The sequence below is a fragment of the Pipra filicauda genome, unplaced genomic scaffold (genome assembly GCF_003945595.2).
Source record: "Pipra filicauda isolate LSUMZ 115617 unplaced genomic scaffold, ASM394559v2 scaffold121_size3267253_pilon, whole genome shotgun sequence".
NCBI lineage: Eukaryota > Metazoa > Chordata > Aves > Passeriformes > Pipridae > Pipra > Pipra filicauda.
Window position 1 is genome coordinate 1,292,405 of NW_024103674.1, and position 19,829 is coordinate 1,312,233.

The window sequence follows — 19,829 nt, forward strand, 5'->3', positions numbered from 1 at the left end:
CTCCCCCTCTGCAGCCATTTATTCCACTCCTTGCCCAGCCCTGGGCAGATGGTGTCCATCCCCTCCCAGCCCTCCCGAGGGACAGGGGACCTCACTCCCGCCTCTGTGCGGGGAATGAGGGATGGAGGTGCTGCGGGCAGGGGCGACCTGAGCGGGGGCTCCGGGGGCGATCCCCAGCCCCTCGGGGGCGGCCGGGTCCTGCAGCCCTGCCCAAGGCGCTGCCTCCCGCCTGGGCTGGGCCGGGGAGCGGGGCCGGGCAGGTGGTTCTTGTTCCCGGCGGGAAGATGGAGGCGGCGGGCGGGGAGCGCTGATCGCCGCGGGCTGCGCCGTGAGTGCGGGGCGGGGAGGCGAAGGGAACGGGCTGCGGGTCCCGGCACGGCCCCGCCGCGGGGAGCGGCCGCCGCGGGCAGGGGAGGGTGGGAGCAGGTTTTGGGAGGTGGGGTTTGGAAACCTCCTCCACAGGCTGCCGCTTGCGATGACCCCGGGGGGAAGGAGGAGGAGGCGGCAGGGGGGGCTCGGCTCAGTGAATGAATGGGCGGCAGCGGCGGCGGCTCCCCTGCTCAATGGCTGCTGGGCTGATACGCGCCAGCCCCGCAGCCGGTGCCTCCCTCGCCCTCCCGTGTTTTGTCTCAGGCTCGCCCCGCTCGGGGCTCCCCAGACATGTTCAACCAGCAGCAGTTCCAGCAGCAGCTGCTGCAGCTCCAGCACCTCCTCCAGCAGCAGCAGCACCACCACCCCCCGGCGCAGCAGGGAGGCCGGTAAGCGCCGCTACGCGAGGCCGGGGATCCGGGGCCTGTCCCGGGGGACCGCTCTCCTCCGCCTCCCTGCGCTCCGGAGCCGCGGCGGGGCGGGTGCGGGGCTGCCCTCCCTCGGCGGGGAAGGCGACAAAGGGAGGCGGGCGGGGTGCGGGCCTGATCGGGGCAGAGCCGGGGGGCTGGAGGCAGCGAGGGGTCGCGGTGTGGGAGGGACGGAGGCAGCGCGGGCGGCGGCCCGTGTGGGGTCCCGCCGCGTCCCCTCAGCGCTCCGGGGATCCCTGCCCGCTGTCCGGGGCGGTCCCGCCGCGGAGTCCCCGAGCCCCGCGGGGTGGCCCGGGCAGAGCCGCCCGGTGGGTGGGTGGGTGGATGCTCCGGGCCGAGCGTCGCCCCTCGGGGCGGGCAGGGCAGGGCAGGGCAGCCGGGGCTCGGGGAAAACGCCTTCTCCTGCAGAAACCCAGCAGAGCCACCCTCGGTAGACGCGAGCACTTTATTATTTTATTGTTGAACTTAAGCTGTTTATTTGTTTTCTTTCTCTGCTGGCCTGGGTGAGGCGATGGAACTTATTTCTGCAGTGGCACCGGCGCTGAGGCTGTGGCTGAGCGCGGTGGGGCAGGGAGGGGATGGAGAAAATCGTGTTTTGTTTGTGAAAAGAGAAATGACATCTGCCAGAAAATAACCACGGTTCTCCCAAAAAAAAAAAAATAAAAAAAATAAAAGCAAGACGTAAAACAACTTAGATAGGAGCAGTTGTCCCCGATGAGCTGAGATTTTTAGAACCAACACAAATTCTCTGAAATAATGCATTTATTTGCACTTACGGTTACCTTTAAAGCCTTATGCTCTGCAAATTTAAAGCAATGGGGTGTGAATTTAATAATATAGTTAATTTGTTATTTAAGAAATTATTATATTACTTTATTCTTATAAGGCATTTGTCTCTGAGGTCAATGAGGGAATTTTTCTGTTTTACTAGAAATATGAACCTCCAAATCTTTTTACCATTTTATATGTCTTATGCAATAAACAAAGCTGCTCTTAAAATGCTAGTAAGGGGCTGGCTGCCAGAGAGCATGGCTGCATCTTGCACCTTTAAAAGTACGATTTTTGTGGTATAAATATCTCAGCTCTGAGACTGGAACAATCTAGAGCAGCAAATGTGAAGATGAGCTGCTGTAAATTCTTTTAAGAGGGTTGGGGTTTTTTGTCAGGGTGGATATTTCGATCCATGTTTGTACCTCTTTTCAGCCCTGACAGATTTAGCTGTGTCAGCAGTCGTGCATAGAGGTGGGCCTGACCTTGCAATCGCTTGAATAAGTGCCTGCCAGTTTCTTCAGACTTTTCTCTCACGTCTGCTCCACCCTCCTTAGAACTGGAGAGTTCTTCTCCGCTCGCTTCTTCCTCCTCGTGTTTTAAATATGAAGGCCGTGCTTTATTTTTCCATCTGGTTCTTGCAGTTAGGGGGCACCATTGACAGTTCTGACCTGTCTGGCTCCGTGTGGGAGGTGTTGATTTTGGGAAAATGTGCTTTAAGCTGCTGAGAAAACTCCCTGGTTTTTAGGACTTCTTTTTTGTTGTCCTGTTAAATGTAGCTGCTGATCTAGATCACTCATTTCTCCTGACGGGTGCTGCATAATTCTGTAGAACTGCAGTCAGCTCCTGGGCTTTTTTTATGCTGCTTTAGAGGCTTCATGTGGGCTTGGTGCTAAGGAGTTGTCTCTGACCTCAAATTCTTTGATAGACAATCTGTCAGCTTGGAAATTCCAGGAGAGTGGAAGAAAGAGGATACAGTGCCGCTGCACGGTGTCTTTTCATGCACGTATATCGGCATTTCAGCTGTTTGCTCCTCTCTTTTATAGTTGTTAGGTGCCTGGAATCGAAGGGGGGCGGTTTTTATTGGGTTCTTACGATTTATGCCTTCTTTTCCAGGGGTTTGCCGCCACCGCAACAGCAACAGATGCTGAGCTTACGGGCAACAAATCAGCCATCGCTGCTCAATGCCAATCCTATGCTTCAGCGGGCCTTACTCATGCAGCAGATGCAAGGTACTGTCGTTATGGGAAACGCTTACTGGAGTTATTTAATCATCCTCGTGGACTCAGACCACAGCATGGCTATTTCCTGCTGAACCAGGGCAGTTCTTGCACTTGGCAGTTCCGTTTGTTGCCTTTTTTTTTTTTCCCCCCCCTTTAAATTTGTCTGTAGTCCACATCACAGAGGTTCTTCAGTGCCCTACTATTCACAACTGGGAATAGCATTAGAAGGTATCAGGTTAGATGCTAAATATGTACCTTCCTTCTTAAGACTTGATGGAGCAAGTATTTTTTCATCAATATGTTTAGATAAAATACTGAAGTTTTTATTATTTGTTTGTCTTGCTTGGTTGGAAGGTTAAAGCAGTTTATTTCATTATCTGTTCCATATACACTAGCCTTGTTTGCAGTAGATAGTTGTCTTGGTCCAAACTTGGTGGAGTACAAACAAATAAAGTATATTGTGGTGGAAAATGGTTCGGGTTTCAATTGTCTTGTGAAATTTTGATTCACTGAAATGACTGTCATTCCTCTGGTGAATAATATCACTGTTCTTCCATCACTGTGTTTCCACAAGTGGATTTTTCTTTGTTTTTTTCCATATGTATTTTCAAAACAATGCCTTTATAATAGCATTGCTAATGTAAAGATAATAGGAATAAAGCTATGTTTTTATTTTTTGCTCATCTGAACCTGACAGCTCTTTTCAATGCAGCAAATCAGTACCTGAGATAGTTTTCAGGTGCCTAGTCTAGATTAATGCTTGCAATTTCTATCTTGCCTGTGAATCATGCCCAGATGTGAAGACAAAAGATTTATTCTGCATGTCGCTAACTCTTCTTTTGTTCTCTCTTGCCCATTTAAAGAGAGGGCTCTCTAGTGACTCCAGTGGCTCTCCACAGATCTCTCTCAGGTTGTAGGGAAAGTGGCAGTGAGAAAGGACAAGCCACACTCTGAAGATTGGAGTATTTATATTTGTTGTTAGGGGAAAGCCTGACTCCACTCCAGTCAGCCTCACTCCTTGCAGATATGTTTGGTGTCAGCACAGGCTGGCCTTTTCCATGAAGCAAAATCTTTTACTGAGAAATTGTATTTAAATAATGTGCCGAGGGCCTGAGGCTAATTAGAGCAGGATAAGGTATGTTAATGAACACTTTTAAGTGCACTTTGTTGCTTTGTCTTAGTGTTTTTCCTTTTCTTTGCACCTCTGCATGCCAGAGTTGTGACTTCTCTTTCAATAACCTACACCAGGTAGCCACAGGTAACATGCAATATGGTTGCCAATGTCTTAACGTGGCCTTACTTAGGGATATGAATATTTTTGGTTATTCAGGTTTTGGTTACATGTAAGAATATCTGATGCTGTTAGCATTTCTGTCCCTGGGAAACATCAGCATAAATAATTCATTGGCTGCCTGTGGCTTCAGCAGTGGGAATAGGAAAAGATAAATACTTCAAGTTGAAATGGATGTGTGGTTCTTCAAAGGTACCAATGCAAGAGCGGAAGACGATTTCTTGTCTTACAGATTTTTTTTTAATATAGCTATGTCCTTTTACAGTAAGGGATTGTTTATGGGAAGTAATAATAGATTAGATTACTTTTGAAGATAAACATGGGGGCTACTTCCTATTGTGTTGCAGGCTTTTAAGAGAAAGCTTGGTTTCTTTCACATTTTGGGTGACTGTCTCCAGACTTTGCTGCCCTGTTTTGACAGCTGCTAAAAAGCTGGAGTATTCACTAATTGAAGTGAGAGAGAAAAAACAGCAATTGAAGTCCAGGTTCCCAGAATGATGGACAGCTCCTGAGGGTGTAGCAGAGGCATCTGGGCCCTTCCCTTCCCTCACTCCTGAAATGGGGATGGCAAGGGCTGTCTTCGTAAGAAATTGTTGAGACTTAGTTAATAGCCTGTGGATGCTGAAAAGAACTGTTCAGAAGGCAGAGCATTATAATTGGAAATGGCAGAGTCTCGGGTGTCAGAGTTGAGGTTGACATGTTGAGCTTGCATGACAACCAGGTGGCAGAGAGGACTGTGGGATCTCTTGTTTGAGAAGTCCAGTGTTGTTTTAAATGAAACACTGTTCCTTGCTTATGCTAAACAGATCCATGCTATGGTGTGAGCTGTCAGCTGCAGAAATGTGGGGTGAATTTTCCTTTTTTTTACAGAGAGTTTTTGCAAAACGAGACCTTGTTTGTTGCAAGCGTTAGTGTGCTCAGATCAGATAATTGCTGTAATGATCTTAGCCTGCAGTGACAATTATAATTAAATAGCCTGATCCATAGTAATGGTTGTTATCACATCAAATCATTGTGTGTGCTGAAAAGGGTAGAGCATAGAGCACCCATACAGTGCCCAGCACAGCACAGGGCAGAGGAGCCCTTCCCCTCTCTGCTTGCTGCTTGTGCAGGTGGAATATTTTCCCTTTGCACAGCTCAGGGTGGTGACACGCTCTGTGTTTGCCTCTGTAGGAAACCTGCGTGGATTTAACATGACAGCGCCAGCACTGCAGCAGTTCTTCCCTCAGGCTACAAGACATTCCCTCCTGGGACCACCACCTGTGGGGGTCTCCTTAAAGCCAACTCGGCTGGGCTTCCCCAGCCTTCCCTTCCAGCGGCAGAACCGGACCTTTCGCAAGGTGGGCTTGTGGTTTCCAACTGCTGGAGAGATTTGTGCTCCTTTTGTACTTGCAGCTGTTGACATTGTTGTAGGCGGAGTACAAAGGAGAGGGGAGAGAGCCTTACAAAGAAAATGATGTTTTGCACCATGCTGCTGACACAGAAATGCAGAAGTAATTCCATCTCGAAGGCTTTTGTGGTCCATATTTACATTTCTGATGTAAAGGTTTCTTGTCACTGCTTGCCCAAGAGAGAGAATTCCTCATAGCAGAACTGTTTAAACCTGAGATATAAAGGGAGCCTTAAGAAGTACCAGCTTCAAAGTAATTACAACAGAAGAAATCCTGGCTGAGTGCTTTGCTCTTCCAAAGCAGTTTGTTGTTCCCAAATGACCTGCTCCTACCCTGGGCATTCTGCCTCTTTGGGCTGTTTTCCCTCTTTTTAAGATCAGGCTCCTATTTGTTCTTGTGGATTTTGTAAAATCTACAATTTTTTTTGTTTTATAAAAACCTTTTTCACTTTCCACCATTATGACCTCTTTTGTATCCTGAAAATAGTTCTTGGGTTAATTAACTGCTACTTTCCTCCTCTTAGATTAGCTTTTGCATATTTCACCCCATCCTGTCAAAAAGATGTGGTGGATAAGGTGCACTTCCATTCTTGGACTGTCCTTTCTCCAGGGTCAAAAGAAGAGGGATTGTTTTGGATTATTATTTTCCCTTCCCCTGCACCTCTTGCCAGAGTCCCTCTAACATGATCCTACTCTTTACAAGCAGCTGTATCTCCTACAGCAGCTGCTTAAGGCACTGGGGAGATGTCCTGGGCTGCCTGTGGAGCTGAAGTGCCTTGCTCTGTTTGACCATGTAAACTTGTCTGAAACAGGGCAGTCCTTTGTAAACCATCTATTCCTTTCCATTTCCACATATTGGAAATTCCTGTTCCTGCTCCACAGTAAAACTCTGGTGCCTTAGAGAGGGTGTGTTAAGGACCAAGAGCTGGCAGTGACTCTCTGTCCATTGCAGGACTTCCAGAGGGTCCCTGACAGGAAGCGGGAACTGGATCCTGGTTCTTCGTCTCAGACACAAGGTGATGAGAAAATGGAAATCCCAGAGGGAATGCAAGCAGGGTCAGAGCAGAACAATTCCTCACCATCCACAGGTAAGGAGGAGCCCGTAGTAAAATAAATGCTTACAATTATTAGAAACTTCTCTTGACTAGTCCTGCAGCAAAGGCCAGAGATGATTTTATGCTTAGTCAGCTAGATTTCTTTCTAATTGTAAATACTTAAACTGCCTGTGATAGCCCTCTGCTATGTGCTTCATGTACCACTTTTACCTGGATATTTTTGATTTTTTTATGAGCCTGCTTCATCTCTCTTGCATGGAAGCCTCTCAGAAGTCACTTTGACAGCAAACCCCATTTAAGATGGGGGGAAAAAAAGAAAACTGGTTTGAAATTAGAGCTTCCACGTTGCCTTACCCATGCTGAACTCAACATCTCATGCAGCCAAACACATAAAGCAGAACCAGTTGCAACCAGCATGCTGAGGAAAAGATGAGTTGAAAGAGTCCTTGTGCTCCAGTTGTCAGAACAGAAACTGCTGGCACTGAATGTCTTAAATGTCGGATACGAAACAGATGTGGGAATGTCTTTAATGACTGGAGAGTGCCCAATCTAAAACTGCAGGCATATGATGAGGTGGTGACCAGTGTATATGCAGTGGTGAAAACAACCTGATTAAGTGGTTGCTGTCAGGTAGATGTGCCACCTTGGCTTGTATTAATGTTCCCATGATCAGGGCTCTTGTCACTTATATATGTACAGGACTGAGAGCCACTTAGTGGACATAAACATAGATTTCTTTTTTTTGACAACACCTCATACAGTGACATTGCAATTAAATATCTGAGGTCATTATCTAACCTTGTCAGTGCAATTCTCAAATTCAGAATAAGCAAGTGTTTAGAATTATTTGCTCTAACAGAGCCTTATGGCATTTGCCATTCAGTTATGGAACGTGCTCAAGGTGGCATGGTCTGCTTTGCTAAGGACATCTCCTTCTGTGTTCCTGCAGAGCCAAGAACTCCAACAGAGTCTGTGTTGAACACTGAGCCTGCAGCAAAAAGACTGAAGAGGTATTTATTGAATGGGGTATTGAGGTAGTTCCTGAGCTTAGAATTATTGTCTGATTTTATTTTTTGATAATTAGGGCTGGACTGGACTGATGTCTAGCATATGAGAGGTATTTCAGATGCTTGTGAACAATTCAGAAAATCTCGTGATGCTTGCTGAGTCTTGTAAGGTCTCTGCAAGAGGTGACCCAACTATGGGAATGAAAAATCAGAGATGCAGCTCATCTAAATGTGCAACAAAGCAGAGTTTGCTCGTGTGTTCTCCTGCCAGGATCCTTGTAAGAAGCAGAGATGTTCTTTTCTATTCTGGTATATTTCTTTAATTTTCTTCCTTAAATGTCAAAAATCAAAATGAGCAGAGAGAGAAAGCTTTGGAATATGTTAGGTTACAGTAGGTGTAGGAGAGGGTAGTTTATTTTGAGGAATGATAAAGGGAATCAATACTCCCTAGTATCCAAGCCTGTATCCATGAGTGCTGAGTTCTGTATCCCTTCTGCAAAGATTGTCTTCCCAGTACCTCTGTCTGTTGGGTAAAAATAGACAAAGGCAATCCTATTATCCCCCAGGGATGTGCAGCAGGCGGCACGCTGGCCATGGCAGGCCCATCCCGGCACTCCCTGCATCCCAAGGGTGCAGGAAGGACAGACAGGGCTGCATTGCCATCTAGTGGGATGTGCCATCTGCACCGGGCTGCTCCTCTCCCAGAACTGTCACCCTTAGCTGGTGCGGAGGGAGAAGAGGAGGGAGTGAATACAGATTTCTGGAGGCATTGATTTGAGAATTCTCCAACATATGTTAACGACGATGAGTCAGGACTCCTGGGTCCTCTTATCTTCCCTGTTAGCAATTCACCGCCTGCTTTTGGACAAGTTCCTTCACCTCGCTGTTTCCCATCTGTAGATTAGAGATTAATGGATAGCTTTGGGGAGAATATTCCAGGATTACATGATCAAGGTAATATCCAAACATCAAAGTAAAACATTAAAGAGTGATAAATATTGTGTGTGCAGGGACCACCGTGAATTATGGACTCTGATTAGCAAGAAAGTGAATAAATTCAATTAAAGCTAGGTCGAATACATTTGAGTGTGTGCTTTGTTAATCTGTTTGCCAAAGCTAATTTAATTTTAATTACATTAATATTTAGCAGGGTATTAATCAAAGTCCTGTTACATGCACTGAAAAAAGAAGAATCAAGTCTGAGGAATGACAGCTCTCACTGCAGCAAGCCTGCTATTAGGAAAATCCTTTCCTAAGCAGCAGTTAGGGACTGCCAGATTTGATGCATATATTATGACTGGTATTTACCTAGAATAGATCATTCCTTAGCTTTTTTTTTTTTAAGTGTTTCTTTTAACTTCCAATGAACAGATGATGGATCTCCGAAAAAAATAGTTTACTGTTCTCATACTGCCCTTCACAGATGACAAGGGCATTCTCCCCATCCGTGTCATAAACTTGTTTTGTGCTTCATTGTTCCATTTCCCTTTAGCCAGGAATACCAGCCTCCTTCTTCATTTCAGGTTTTTCCCACTTCTGCCTTTGCTCCTATGTACCATCTGTATACCTGGAACAACATCCTCATTCCAGTGCAGAAAGCACTCGTCATCTTCAAACCCTCCTTGAACACCCACTTCTAGCATGGCATGACAAGTATCCATAGAATACCATTTCCTCCTTAGATCACGCTCGTGGTGGCTTTTGCTCCCTTAGATTGCTCCTTAGATTTGCAGTTCAGGCTGCAAACCCTCGCCCTGAGTGCTGGCACCATCTGCGTGTGGTACAGTTAGTGTTGAGCCTGCTGGCAGCACTTGACAAATAATGTTAATGCCAGCCACTCCTGTTGGATTCGTGTTTGCACTGCCCCAACCCTGCTGCATATTTATAGCCGTGTAACCCAGTTACATTATCACGTATCAATCTGATAAATTATGCCGGGGGGGAGGGTGTGTTTGGATAACGGGATGCGGTACCTGCCTCTTGCTTGTGCAGAAGGTGCTGCTCCCTGTTGGCAGAAGGACACCAGCAGGTGGGAATTCGAGCCGCCCTCAGAGCAGATAGTCAAGCCACGGTGAAAAGTGTTAGTCCTGATGGAAAAATGGGGGAAGGAGAAAGAGACTGCAAAGTACACTTCATGCCCTCTGGAAGTCAAACATTTATTGTCAGCAGTCCCCTCGGGAGCTTTTTTTCTCCTTAGCAGATCACCAATACCAAATAAAACAAAGCAAGGTCCTTTTGATTTGCATCTTGTACAGTTTTTGCTTCCCCCACAAACAGAACTGTAGGGACTCTGGAATGAAACATGACTGGTATGAATAGAGCAGGCAGTTATGGTGAAATCCCTGTAAGGCACCATGGAGAACTCCTTCAGTTCTGTTCTGTCATGCACAGAGCAGCCAGGAGCACGGTCCAGGTCACCAGTCATGACAGGACTGAGCTCTCAAAGCTCTCATTAAGAATATTTCTTGTATGAACTTATTTCCCTGCAGGCTTCTTGCAGGAGAGGGCTGTTAACCAAAAAATCAGTCGTAATCTTCTTGTCCAGATTATTTGGCTGCTGTTTCTGAATCTGTTCTAGAACACCCACTCTTCGTTGTTTTTATTTATTTCTGCCAAGTTCTTGCCTGAAATACCACTTCCAGTAGCTTATTGATTTGGGGGTTTCGTGGAGAGTGTGGTAGCTTAGACCCAGCCTGTGCCTTGGTGTGCCTCCTGAATCTCTTGTCTGTAACATGACAAATAAGGTTATTTTCTTGATATCCTTGAAGTGTGACCGAGGAGTCTGCGTTGGAGGATGCCACAGACAGCAAGAAAGCAGGAATCTCAAGCGCCCATGTCCAAGCTGATGGTGAGTTGCTGAACCCTGTCCTTTGCACTTTTAGGGCACTCCTTGCTGGAACTGCCTCTGTAGCTCCGTTTCTCTGACACGAGAAATGTCCCTCCTCCAGTCATACAGGATGGGGAAAGGAGGATAAAATCTAGAAACCAAATCCAAATCTAGTCCCTCAAAATATGTTACCTACCAAATGCAAATGATGGGAAATTTCCCTCCGGAATAAGGGATTTCTTTGGAGAAAGGTTTGTGAACTGGCTGATGGCCAGCAGCACTGTGAGGAAAGCTCCCTGACTTCACTCACCTGCTGCTTTGTTTTTTCTACCATTGCTGCTTTGATTTAAGGCAGCTAAAAGGACTCTCCCTTCTTAGGTGCAGACAGTGCAAAGGAGTACACAGCTGAAGAACTCTCTAGAGAGAGGAAATTCTCCGAGGAACCGAAGGCTCCTGAGGTGAGCAGACACCGCTCTGCACAGGGGTGGTGCAGAACATACAACCTCCCCCTCCATCCTGGAGAAGCCCGTTGCCACTGGGAACCAGCTGGCACCCACGTCTGGAGCTCTGTCTCCTGCTGTAAGCTGTTGTCCCTGGCAATAAGGCATAATATGTCTGCAATTAGTGCGCAGTCTGCTCTGACTTGCTGCTTTTGTACCTCTGCCGGCCTGTTCCTCACCTACTGCTGGCCGTGGATGGGAGGCTCATTAACATTTCAGTATTCATCTGGAAAAATGGGAAGTTGAAAGAGTTACTTTAAAATATATGTATGGAGGGCCGTAGCTAAATACATCTTCCATGTTGCTGAAGAGCAGGTGTAAAAAAATTCGGGTGATGGTGTTAAAGATGCAACTTGAGAGCCTTTGCATGAAATATGTGGCCCACGTGCTGGATGTTAAACCAGGACCTTATCCTGTGTAAATCTGTGAGCAGACAAAGATTTAACCTCAGGTGTGAATCAGACTTCCATAATTGGGAATGTTTGATGATGTGATCAAATGTATCATCCTGCCCATGTCTGAGTTCCTGACTCCATCAGGTCTTGGCCTGAGTTGCCTTTAGTTTTGCAGTGGAGAAACATGAGCTGATTATGTCCCTTACCAAGAATTGTTTGTAGCTCCAGTCCCCAGAGACTGGGTCGTACAGTGACTTCAGAGGCTGCAGAAACAGCCATCTGTGCTAATGGTCCTGGTGCTGTGACACAGGGATCGCTGATCTGGTAGCTTTAGGAGGAGGAGTGTGCATGAGAGTCCTTCTGATCAGCCCCGTGTGGGTTCAAGCTTAAATGCATTTTCCTAAAGCGTAGAGAGCTTAGGTGACATACAAAAAGCAGGTGTAACTTTTAATGTCTTCTGCTGAGAAATTGGACTTGATCTTGACTCCTTCTTTTGGCAGGTGTTGAGCTCTGGAGGTTCACTGAAGGTGACTATTCAGCAGAGCAGTGAGAGCAGAGCTATCAGTACAACAGCTCTGAAACCAGGGCACTGGGCCTGTGAGGTGGGCACAGCTGATCCCAACCCCGAATCGGTCCTTAAATTCTACTGTTACATCTGCAAGACCAACTGCTGCAGTCAGCAGGTAAAAATGCATAGATCTGACAGGGATCTGGGTGGTCAGGAGATGGGAATTAGATGGCTGGCTGCCGTGGGGAGGTGCAGCAGGAGACTTGTTAGCAAGGGCTCATGCTTCAGGAACAAGGAGCATAAAAAATGATGACAAGCATGCAGATAAAATAAACCTCTCCTGAGAGCTGGCAAGCAACCTGCTAGAGAGAGAATGTGGGTGGATCCACAGGCAACCATGCTCTTAAGCTTTTATGCTATTTCATTGTTAAACAGCAGTCAAAAGAAAGGAAAGCATAGCTCATACCCATTATTTTCTGTATTTTGAATACATTTAAATGGATTTTTCTCCTAACTTCTCTTTCAGAATTTCCAGTCCCACATGGCTGGAATTCAGCACCAGCAGCGACTTGGGGAGATTCAGCATATGAGCAATGTTTGTTTTGTTTCACTACTGCCCATGGTGAAGCAGCAGAAGGTGCTAGCAGAAAAAGATGGGTAAGTGTTGGTCTGCACCAGAAAACTCTGGTGGCCCTACATGGGTTCTAAAATCCCTCACAGCACCAGTTTGCCCCTGAGTTCTAGGTAAGGTATGAAATCCCTGTGCTTTCAGGGCTAACTCCTTCAGGCTGAAGGATACCAGAGTTGACTTTGACCTGTGTAGTTTTTAATACAGTAGATCAGGTTGGAGACTTTTTTATCTGATGCATTTCTGTCAGCACAAGCTAAAGCAACCTATAAATGTGTGGGAAGGGGAGAAGATAAATCGGGGGCCGTAAAGACAGGAATGGTGGGGAAAACAATGCCAAGGACAGATTGCAAACTGCAGTATTCCATGGAGAATGTAAAAAAGGTGTGACTTAGAGCTATATCTGTTGTCACTTCAGAGAGAGCCAGCAGCGGTGGTGTAACACGTGCCAGGTGCACTTCACAGGGGATCTCATCAAACATCGCAGGACCCAGGAACACAAGGTAACAGCCACAGCCTGGGTTTCATCTTTGCACTGACCTTTTGTGGGGATGGAGTGGAAGTGTCTAGTAGCTCCTGCTTCCCAAGCAGCAAAGAAAAAGTGATTGGGGTGTAGGGTTGCACATAAAGTTCTGCCAGTAACATCCTCCCTAAAGGCACTGTTGTGTTATCTCCTACCTCTGATCACTGGCAGCGCTGGAGCCTCCAGTTGTCACGATGTGTCAGTGTGGCCTGAAGCACCTCTAGTGTGTAATTGACTTTTCTCAATAAATATGGTTTATCATACCTAGTCTATTAAATAGTGAGCAGCCTTTTCAAGCTAAAATTTAGGCATGTCAGCATATTTATTGGCTTCTAGGGGAGAAATTGTAAGACGCACTTAGTTTTGCTCTGCATGTGTTCCGTCTTTTTGGTGCATAAGACTTAGGGAGTCCTTTCTGCTGAAAACACTATTCTCTTTGTGGTCTCCCTGGTTTAGATGCAGGGCTAACTTTGTTTCACTCAAAATTCACCTGCATTCCTCCAAAGTAGTGCCTCTCGACTTATGGAACTGTCCCTCTTTCCTCAGCTGGCCAAACGCTCGCTTCGTCCTTTCTGCACTGTCTGCAGCCGCCACTTCAAGACCCCTCGCAAGTTCGTGGAGCACATGAAGTCCCCTGAGCACAAACAGAAAGCCAAAGAGGTAACACTGCCTGGGTGGAGAGCTGTGCAGGTCTGGGGGCTGCTCCCCTCACTACTGCAGGGCTGAAAGGAAGATGTGCAGTTCTTCCAGCCCTGTTTTAATTTTCATCTTTTGCTGGACTTCAGTTGTTAGAGCTTAAAAGAAACTGAGTGAAAAAGGGACAAGGAGTTAGATGTGTCTTGAAGCGAGATAGCTTTGTGCCCCTCTTGCAGTCCCTTCTGCTCATCAAATGCAATCAGTCCAGGGTCTGAGTTCTTCCTTGGTTAAATGGCAAGTGCAAAGTTGATCTTATCTTTCTTTTCCATACCTGACAGGTGAGGCTGGGAGAGAAGGAGTTGGGCAGCCCAGAAGATTCAGAGGAGTTGATCACTGTGGATGCTGTTGGCTGTTTTGAAGATGATGATGAGGAAGAGGAGGAGGAGGAAGGGGGAGCTGGTGAGGAGGAAGACCCTGATGTAGTACTGATGGAGAACGAGGATGCTGCTGCCAAGCAGGTAAGCCATGCAAAAGGAGAAGGAATGACCTATCTGAGAATCTGCTGTGGGATCCTGTGACTTAGTTGGTCTTGGCTGTTTGAGCTCAGGCTTTCAAAAGTCTGGTCAACTTTGCACTCTACAGCAGGAGAGTGAGGGCTCTAGGGTTCTTCCAGAGCACAGAATGATGCAAAAGAGAATCAGACACTATGTGTGGGATGCAGGAGGGGCTTCTGCTGTGCTCCTGCTGCTGTCTTCAGCAGCTCTTGCTGCTGTCTTCAAACATTACCTTGTTGCTGAGGAGCACAAGCAGACGTTGACATGGTCTGTTTGAATAAGCAAACATATATGTGGAGCTTTATCTCAATAAATATTGTCCCAGTTACCAAGAAGGAGGGACATGGCTAAGCTACTTCAGGCTTGGAGTGCAAGGGCTGATTTTTAACCCTAGTAGTGAAGTGGCTTGCTGACATTGGGGTTTGCATCTGGCCCTGACCAGGTGCTGTGCAACTCTGTCTCTGGTATGCTAATCCTCTTGTTTTGCTCCTGAGCTTACCAGAAAAATGCAAGAGCCCAGGAATGGAATTGCCACAGATACAGTAGGCACTAATGTTCTTTTGGTTTCCAGACTGGGCTGAAGGAAGTGTCTTTGGAGGATTACGAAGGAAGTGAGAAGTATTGTCCAGACACAGCCTATGGTAAGCAAGCAGAGTTAAGCACAAAGGCCCACAGAGCCTTCTCTGGCCACATGCTGTTTCTGTAAGAGAGGATGGTCTCTACCTACTGATATAATGACTTCTTGGGCCGTGGTGCTCCAGCAGCTGCACTGGACTGGTGCAGGTCACTGCTGCCTGGAGAAGAGACCAAATGTTGCTTTATTATTGTGTGATAAAACATAAGGATGTGATTGATGTTTGTCAGCTGCCTTTTGCTTTGAAGAAGAAAGGATGAGAGCCAGATACTTTTCTAAGGTAGGACATGGAACAAGTAGGGCAGGAGTACTGAAGAAAGTAGGTAGCAAATGAGGGATGCTCTGGAAAGATGGAGTCGGAAAGCATATCGATTGGAATGCTTTCCAGCAGAAATGCAGCTTGCACAGAGATACTGAGCAGCACTGACAGTATCAAACTCTCTGCTAGAGCCCAAACTGTGCATGTTTCCTCTGCTTCAGACCCCCCACGCTGCACCCAGCAGTTCCTCAGCGGCGCTGCTGCCCTGGTGGGCAGTGGTGCCTCCAGATGGCTGTGTCTGGTCCCCAGCCTTGTAAGTGACTGACTTCAAACCTCTGACCTCGCTGGTGTTGTGAGGAGGGCAGCTCTGCAGAGGCTGGTTTGTGCCCAAGGAGAGCTCTGTTTACACCAATCTCCCATATCGCTGTAACCTTCCACTATCGTGTGGCAGATGGAATAATGATTCATGCTGTGAATGTTCTCTGCGTGTTCCTCTTGCGTGCCTGCTGTCTTCTGCTTGGTTTGATCCCATTACATTGGATCACATGTTCTCTGTAGTTTTCCATTGTATTCTTTTCTCCCTTTTTCCCCCCTTAACGCTCTGTGTAGTTTCTTTGCTCTGGCAGCCAGATTTCTCTCTGAATATCAACCACAGCCATTCCATGGTAAGAAGAGATATTCAGCAAGTCATCTTGCAAATCCCCGATTAACAGAAGCAAAGCTTTCCACTTTTCCTTTTCTACCCCCACTCCCCTTGCCCTTTTAACATGCTTTCATTATTTGAGTTCCATTCAATGTGATCTGTGATTTCCCTTCCCCTCCCGTTTCGCAGGCCTGGATTTTCTGGTCCCCGTCGCAGGTTACCTCTGCAGGCTGTGTCACAAATTCTACCATAGCGACTCCGCTGCCCGGCTCGCACACTGCAAGTCCCTGATGCATTTTGAGAACTTTCAGGTCAGACCCTTTGGCGATTGCATGGCCTGGCATTTGTTACCCCCGTGCGTGTCTCTCCAGCGAATCCACCACGTTAGCTGTCCTGTCTCCAGCTCATTTCCATCATCCTTGGTGTCCACTGTGCCGTAGTTCTCTCCTGGTGTGCTCTGTGTGTGTCTCCCATCACCCCTGTAGATCTAAAACCAGTCCAGTCCTGCTTCCCAGCTACTGCTGCTGTCATCTTGTTTTCCGTTTCTGGCTGGGAATCTTCCTCAGAGTGTCTGCTCTGTTTGCTGAACCTGTGGAGTCTGTTGTTCAGTCTAGGCCTCTTCTGTTAGACCAGAGACAGATGGGTCAAGGTGGGTAAGAACAAAGGACAGAGGCTGTTCCTTGTAAAGAAAGCTGGTGCATCTTCTCCTGTGGTACTGCAGGAACAGCTCCTTTAGCCAAAATTGTGGGTGTGATTCATCCATGAAGAGGCCTGGTAAAATCAGATACTCAGCTTTAGAAGTCTGGAAATTTAACATTACAGACTCTATGTGATGGAATCTACACGCTGTGGGAGTCTGTTTGTCCCCAGGGTCAGCCTGCAAGAGGAAGTCTGTCTGTCTGTCTGTCTGTCTGCTACCCTTTCCTAGAAACTCCTTAGCACAAAGCTCTGCCAACTGATGCTGTTCCTTTGCTTTTCTGGCTCCACCTAAAGAAGCCCTATTGCCCCTTGCTGCTTTTGTATCTAAAGCTTTTCCTACTGGGCTGGCCTGGAATCTGCCTCCATCGTTCTGTCCTTGTTGACTTGCCAGGGGGTGAGGGGCCTGGATTAGTACCTTGTGGAGGGTACACAGGGCTTGCACAGTCTCTGCCCTCTCCTGTGACCACTGCCTGGGCCCTGCCTGTGTGGGAGAGCAGTATTTGCTGACCTTGGCAAGGAGGGAGGCTCTCACACCAGCTTTGTCCTCTGCCTGCACCCACACTCTGCTCCCAAAAGCTGCTGGTTTTTCCTACAAGCTTATTAAATAGTGCCTAAGAAAAACCCAAACACACACACCCATTCCTGAACCCCCAAAAATTCATGTTTTTCTTGTAGTCTTCAGACAGAAGAAACTATTCCTAGTCAGCCCTCACTGCCTCCAGCAAGAGGTGGGGTGCTGCAGAAGCCAGCACTTAGAGCAGTGAATTTGGGATGGCAGGAGACCACAGCTGTTCCTTCATGGTTGCTCATCCTCTCCCACTCCTGCAGCTAGTCATTTCAGGAGTGAAGGAATCAGTCTTGAAGTTTTCCTGGCTTGTTTTAGATCAGCTTAGAGCGAAACTGCAGCAGCAGTCACTTATGTCACTCTTTTGGCCCACTTAGAGCTGAAATCAGATGCTCTTCAAATGGATGCCAGAGTTACCTGGAGGGATTTTTTTATGAGAAGAGTTTAACCTTAAATACCTGCAACCAGATAACTATTGTTCTTGGCTGCCTGGGTGCCTCAGAGTTGCCACAGTCTGAGTTAAATCTTTGTCACTGTTGTATATTGGAGTATTCTCAGCAGAGTAGCTCAGCAGAAGGTTTCAAAGCAAAGAATTGTCTGCTGCTGGGGCAGTTCACAGCATCACTGAACACGAATTTGCATGCTTGTACCTGCTTTAGGTTGGGTACAACATTGACTCAACTGATCTAGTCCCAATGCAATAGGATATTGTGCATTTCCCACCGTTTGAGGGCAGAGAAAGAACAAGCCTGCAGTGATAAACTGAATTACAGCGTAAAGCTGCCTGTCTGATGGGCTGTAATTCCACATTGCAGACTGGTAAAAGCCATTTGGCTCAAAATTGTTTCCTTAAACTGTCAGGTGTAATGGCCTGTGCCAGTTCAAGGAGCCCTTTAGGAGACAGCTGAAAGGGAGTTGATTGTGGAGGGAACTGCTGTGGAAAAGAGGGAGCTTTGGTTTGTTCCTTTAGCTCACGCTCTGGATGTTGAAGACCAGGTTCCTGCTGTGTGTTAGCTAGAGAGAGTGGCTGTTTTCCTGAAATCTGGTCTAGAACATGGCTAGTAGCCATTTTAATCTCTTTACAGACCTCTACTGGTTCATCATGATAGCGAGTGCAAATAAGTAATTTTATTGATGATATGTTACCTTTATTCTGTGGAAAACCTCAGTGCCTTGTAACAAGATATTCTTGATATCTTAGTCTTCCTGTCAACAGTTCCACCGACTGTGCAGATTGTATCAACAGAGTGAAGAAATATTAAGCTTTCAACTTAAGTCTTGCTTTGGCTGATAAACATTAAATCTCACCTGTAGCTGAGGGTGGTGCAGAGCCTCATGTGCCCAGGGTACGTGTCCTGGCAGTAGCTGAAGCAGGAGCTGTCACTTGCTCTGTTACATCTACAAAGTCCCGAGTCTGACTGAGATTAACAGTTGCCAGAACATGATTTTTGTCTCGGGAGCCACAAGTCTGCCATGCACTCGCTCAGCATTAAGTAATGTGAGAAGGACTTCAGTTTTTAATATCACCACTTTTCCTCACAGGAGCTGACCTTTCTCTGTTGAAAGCCTCAGCAGCCAGGCCAGGAGCTGCTGAGACCAGTCGTGCCCCTGCCACTCACCACTGTTTTTGTACAGGTGTTCCTGGACCAGCTGCTGCTTTGCTGCAGTGACAGGAGCTGAGCTGGGCTTCCCTCTCACGTTGGTTTGTTTGTATTTGCAGAGATACAAGGCAGCGAGGCATCGTGCCACAACTGCCTACCCCGAGGCTCCTTTGCATTCCCAGGGCTCCAGCTCCCAATTGCTGGATGATCCAAAACAGCCTCTTGCTACAACAGCACATACCAGCAAGAAGATGAATGATGATCGTGGGATAGACAAGGAGGGTACAGAGCCGTCAGCCCTGCAAGAACAAACTCCAAGGTCTCTGGAGGGTAAGGGTGAGCTGGCCACCTCTGGGGCAGAGGGCCAGAGCCTGGCCAGTGTGACTGACCATGTGTGTGGTATCATGGTTGTAGAAGAAGAAAATCTACAGGAAGAGAGCAAGTCCACTGCCACTAGTGCTGCCTGCGTGTTCCCCGAGGAGAGCCGCGCCACAGGGGAGCTGTTGGGACACGAGGAGGAAGCCAACGCAGCCAGGCAAAAAGAAGGCACAGATGACCACCAGGATCCAGGGAGTGGAGGAGGGTTAGGACAGAATGAGGCAGCAGATGCAGGCCAGGAGGCAGAGCCTTCCTCCCTCGCCAAAGGTGAGACAGCCGGTCTCACCTCTGGGTGCAGACGCTCTTCTAGGCGCAAACCCAGATAGAGTGGCCTTAAAGGAGAGCCCTTTACATATGATATTTGCTGGAAATGTTTATTTTCTGAGTCTTTTAATAGAGCAAAACCTTCAACTTTACTGCTGTTTTTATTTTAAGAATAAATAAGCCTGGCTTTAGCGTGTCTAATACAGGATGGTGTTGGTTATTACTTGTACAGTTGGGATACAGCAATTATGTGGAAAGACTGAGGCTTGGACTGTTGAACCTGAAAGGGGACAAAGTTCATGGAGTAGATGGATGCAGACTTAAGAATTCTTTGTAGTCCCTCTCATTTCCTTTCCAAGCAGAGAAGTTTCTCTCTTGGGAGGCTGTATGCTCAGTTTTGCTTCTCAGAACAGTTTCCTTTCTAAGACACACACTCTTGGACAAGCACTGTGTCCTAAGCTAGGCAACAATGTGCACCTTGGTCCTTTGTTAGTACTACAAGGCCTAATCTAGTCTGTTCTCATAGTGGAGACTCTCAGGAACATATTTTGTTTCAAACTGATTTTAATAAAACAATTTCTTATAAATAACCTCTTTAACTTTCAAAAAAAACTCCTTTAACTTTACATAAGTAGAACAGTAAGACTTGCTTCAAAGTGCTGGCTCCAGGCCATCCTGACAAGA

The 19,829-nt window shown here is 47.0% G+C and overlaps 1 protein-coding gene across 5 annotated transcripts; it reads left to right on the top strand.

The window, feature by feature from the left end:
- Window positions 1-19,350, top strand: CIZ1 (CDKN1A interacting zinc finger protein 1). 5 transcript variants are annotated; one of them, XM_039387752.1, is made up of 16 exons: window positions 1-328; window positions 634-758; window positions 2,682-2,797; window positions 5,253-5,419; window positions 6,422-6,557; window positions 7,474-7,534; window positions 10,300-10,379; window positions 10,737-10,816; window positions 11,754-11,936; window positions 12,288-12,418; window positions 12,808-12,892; window positions 13,459-13,572; window positions 13,887-14,066; window positions 14,674-14,743; window positions 15,828-15,949; window positions 18,623-19,350. In XM_039387752.1, exons 2-16 carry the CDS (start codon window positions 661-663, stop codon window positions 19,205-19,207), a joined length of 2,208 nt encoding a protein of 735 aa, XP_039243686.1. In that variant the 5' UTR covers window positions 1-328; window positions 634-660; the 3' UTR covers window positions 19,208-19,350. The 5 variants fall into 5 exon arrangements, with proteins under 5 accessions (XP_039243686.1, XP_027585770.1, XP_027585773.1 ...); XM_027729969.2 differs by lacking the exon at window positions 1-328 and having other exon boundaries at window positions 444-758; window positions 18,623-18,833; window positions 18,918-19,350; XM_027729972.2 differs by lacking the exon at window positions 1-328 and having other exon boundaries at window positions 444-758; window positions 18,623-18,822; window positions 18,918-19,348.
- The last annotated feature ends 479 nt before the right edge of the window (window positions 19,351-19,829 follow it).

Excerpts from the sequence above, each read along its gene's own strand:
- CIZ1 (XM_039387752.1), top strand. The coding sequence starts at position 661 with ATGTTCAACCAGCAGCAGTTCCAGCAGCAGCTGCTGCAGCTCCAGCAC. Across the intron at positions 5,420-6,421 it reads AGAACCGGACCTTTCGCAAG|GACTTCCAGAGGGTCCCTGA; the intron begins GTGGGCTTGTGG and ends TGTCCATTGCAG. Across the intron at positions 12,419-12,807 it reads GTGCTAGCAGAAAAAGATGG|AGAGAGCCAGCAGCGGTGGT; the intron begins GTAAGTGTTGGT and ends TTGTCACTTCAG.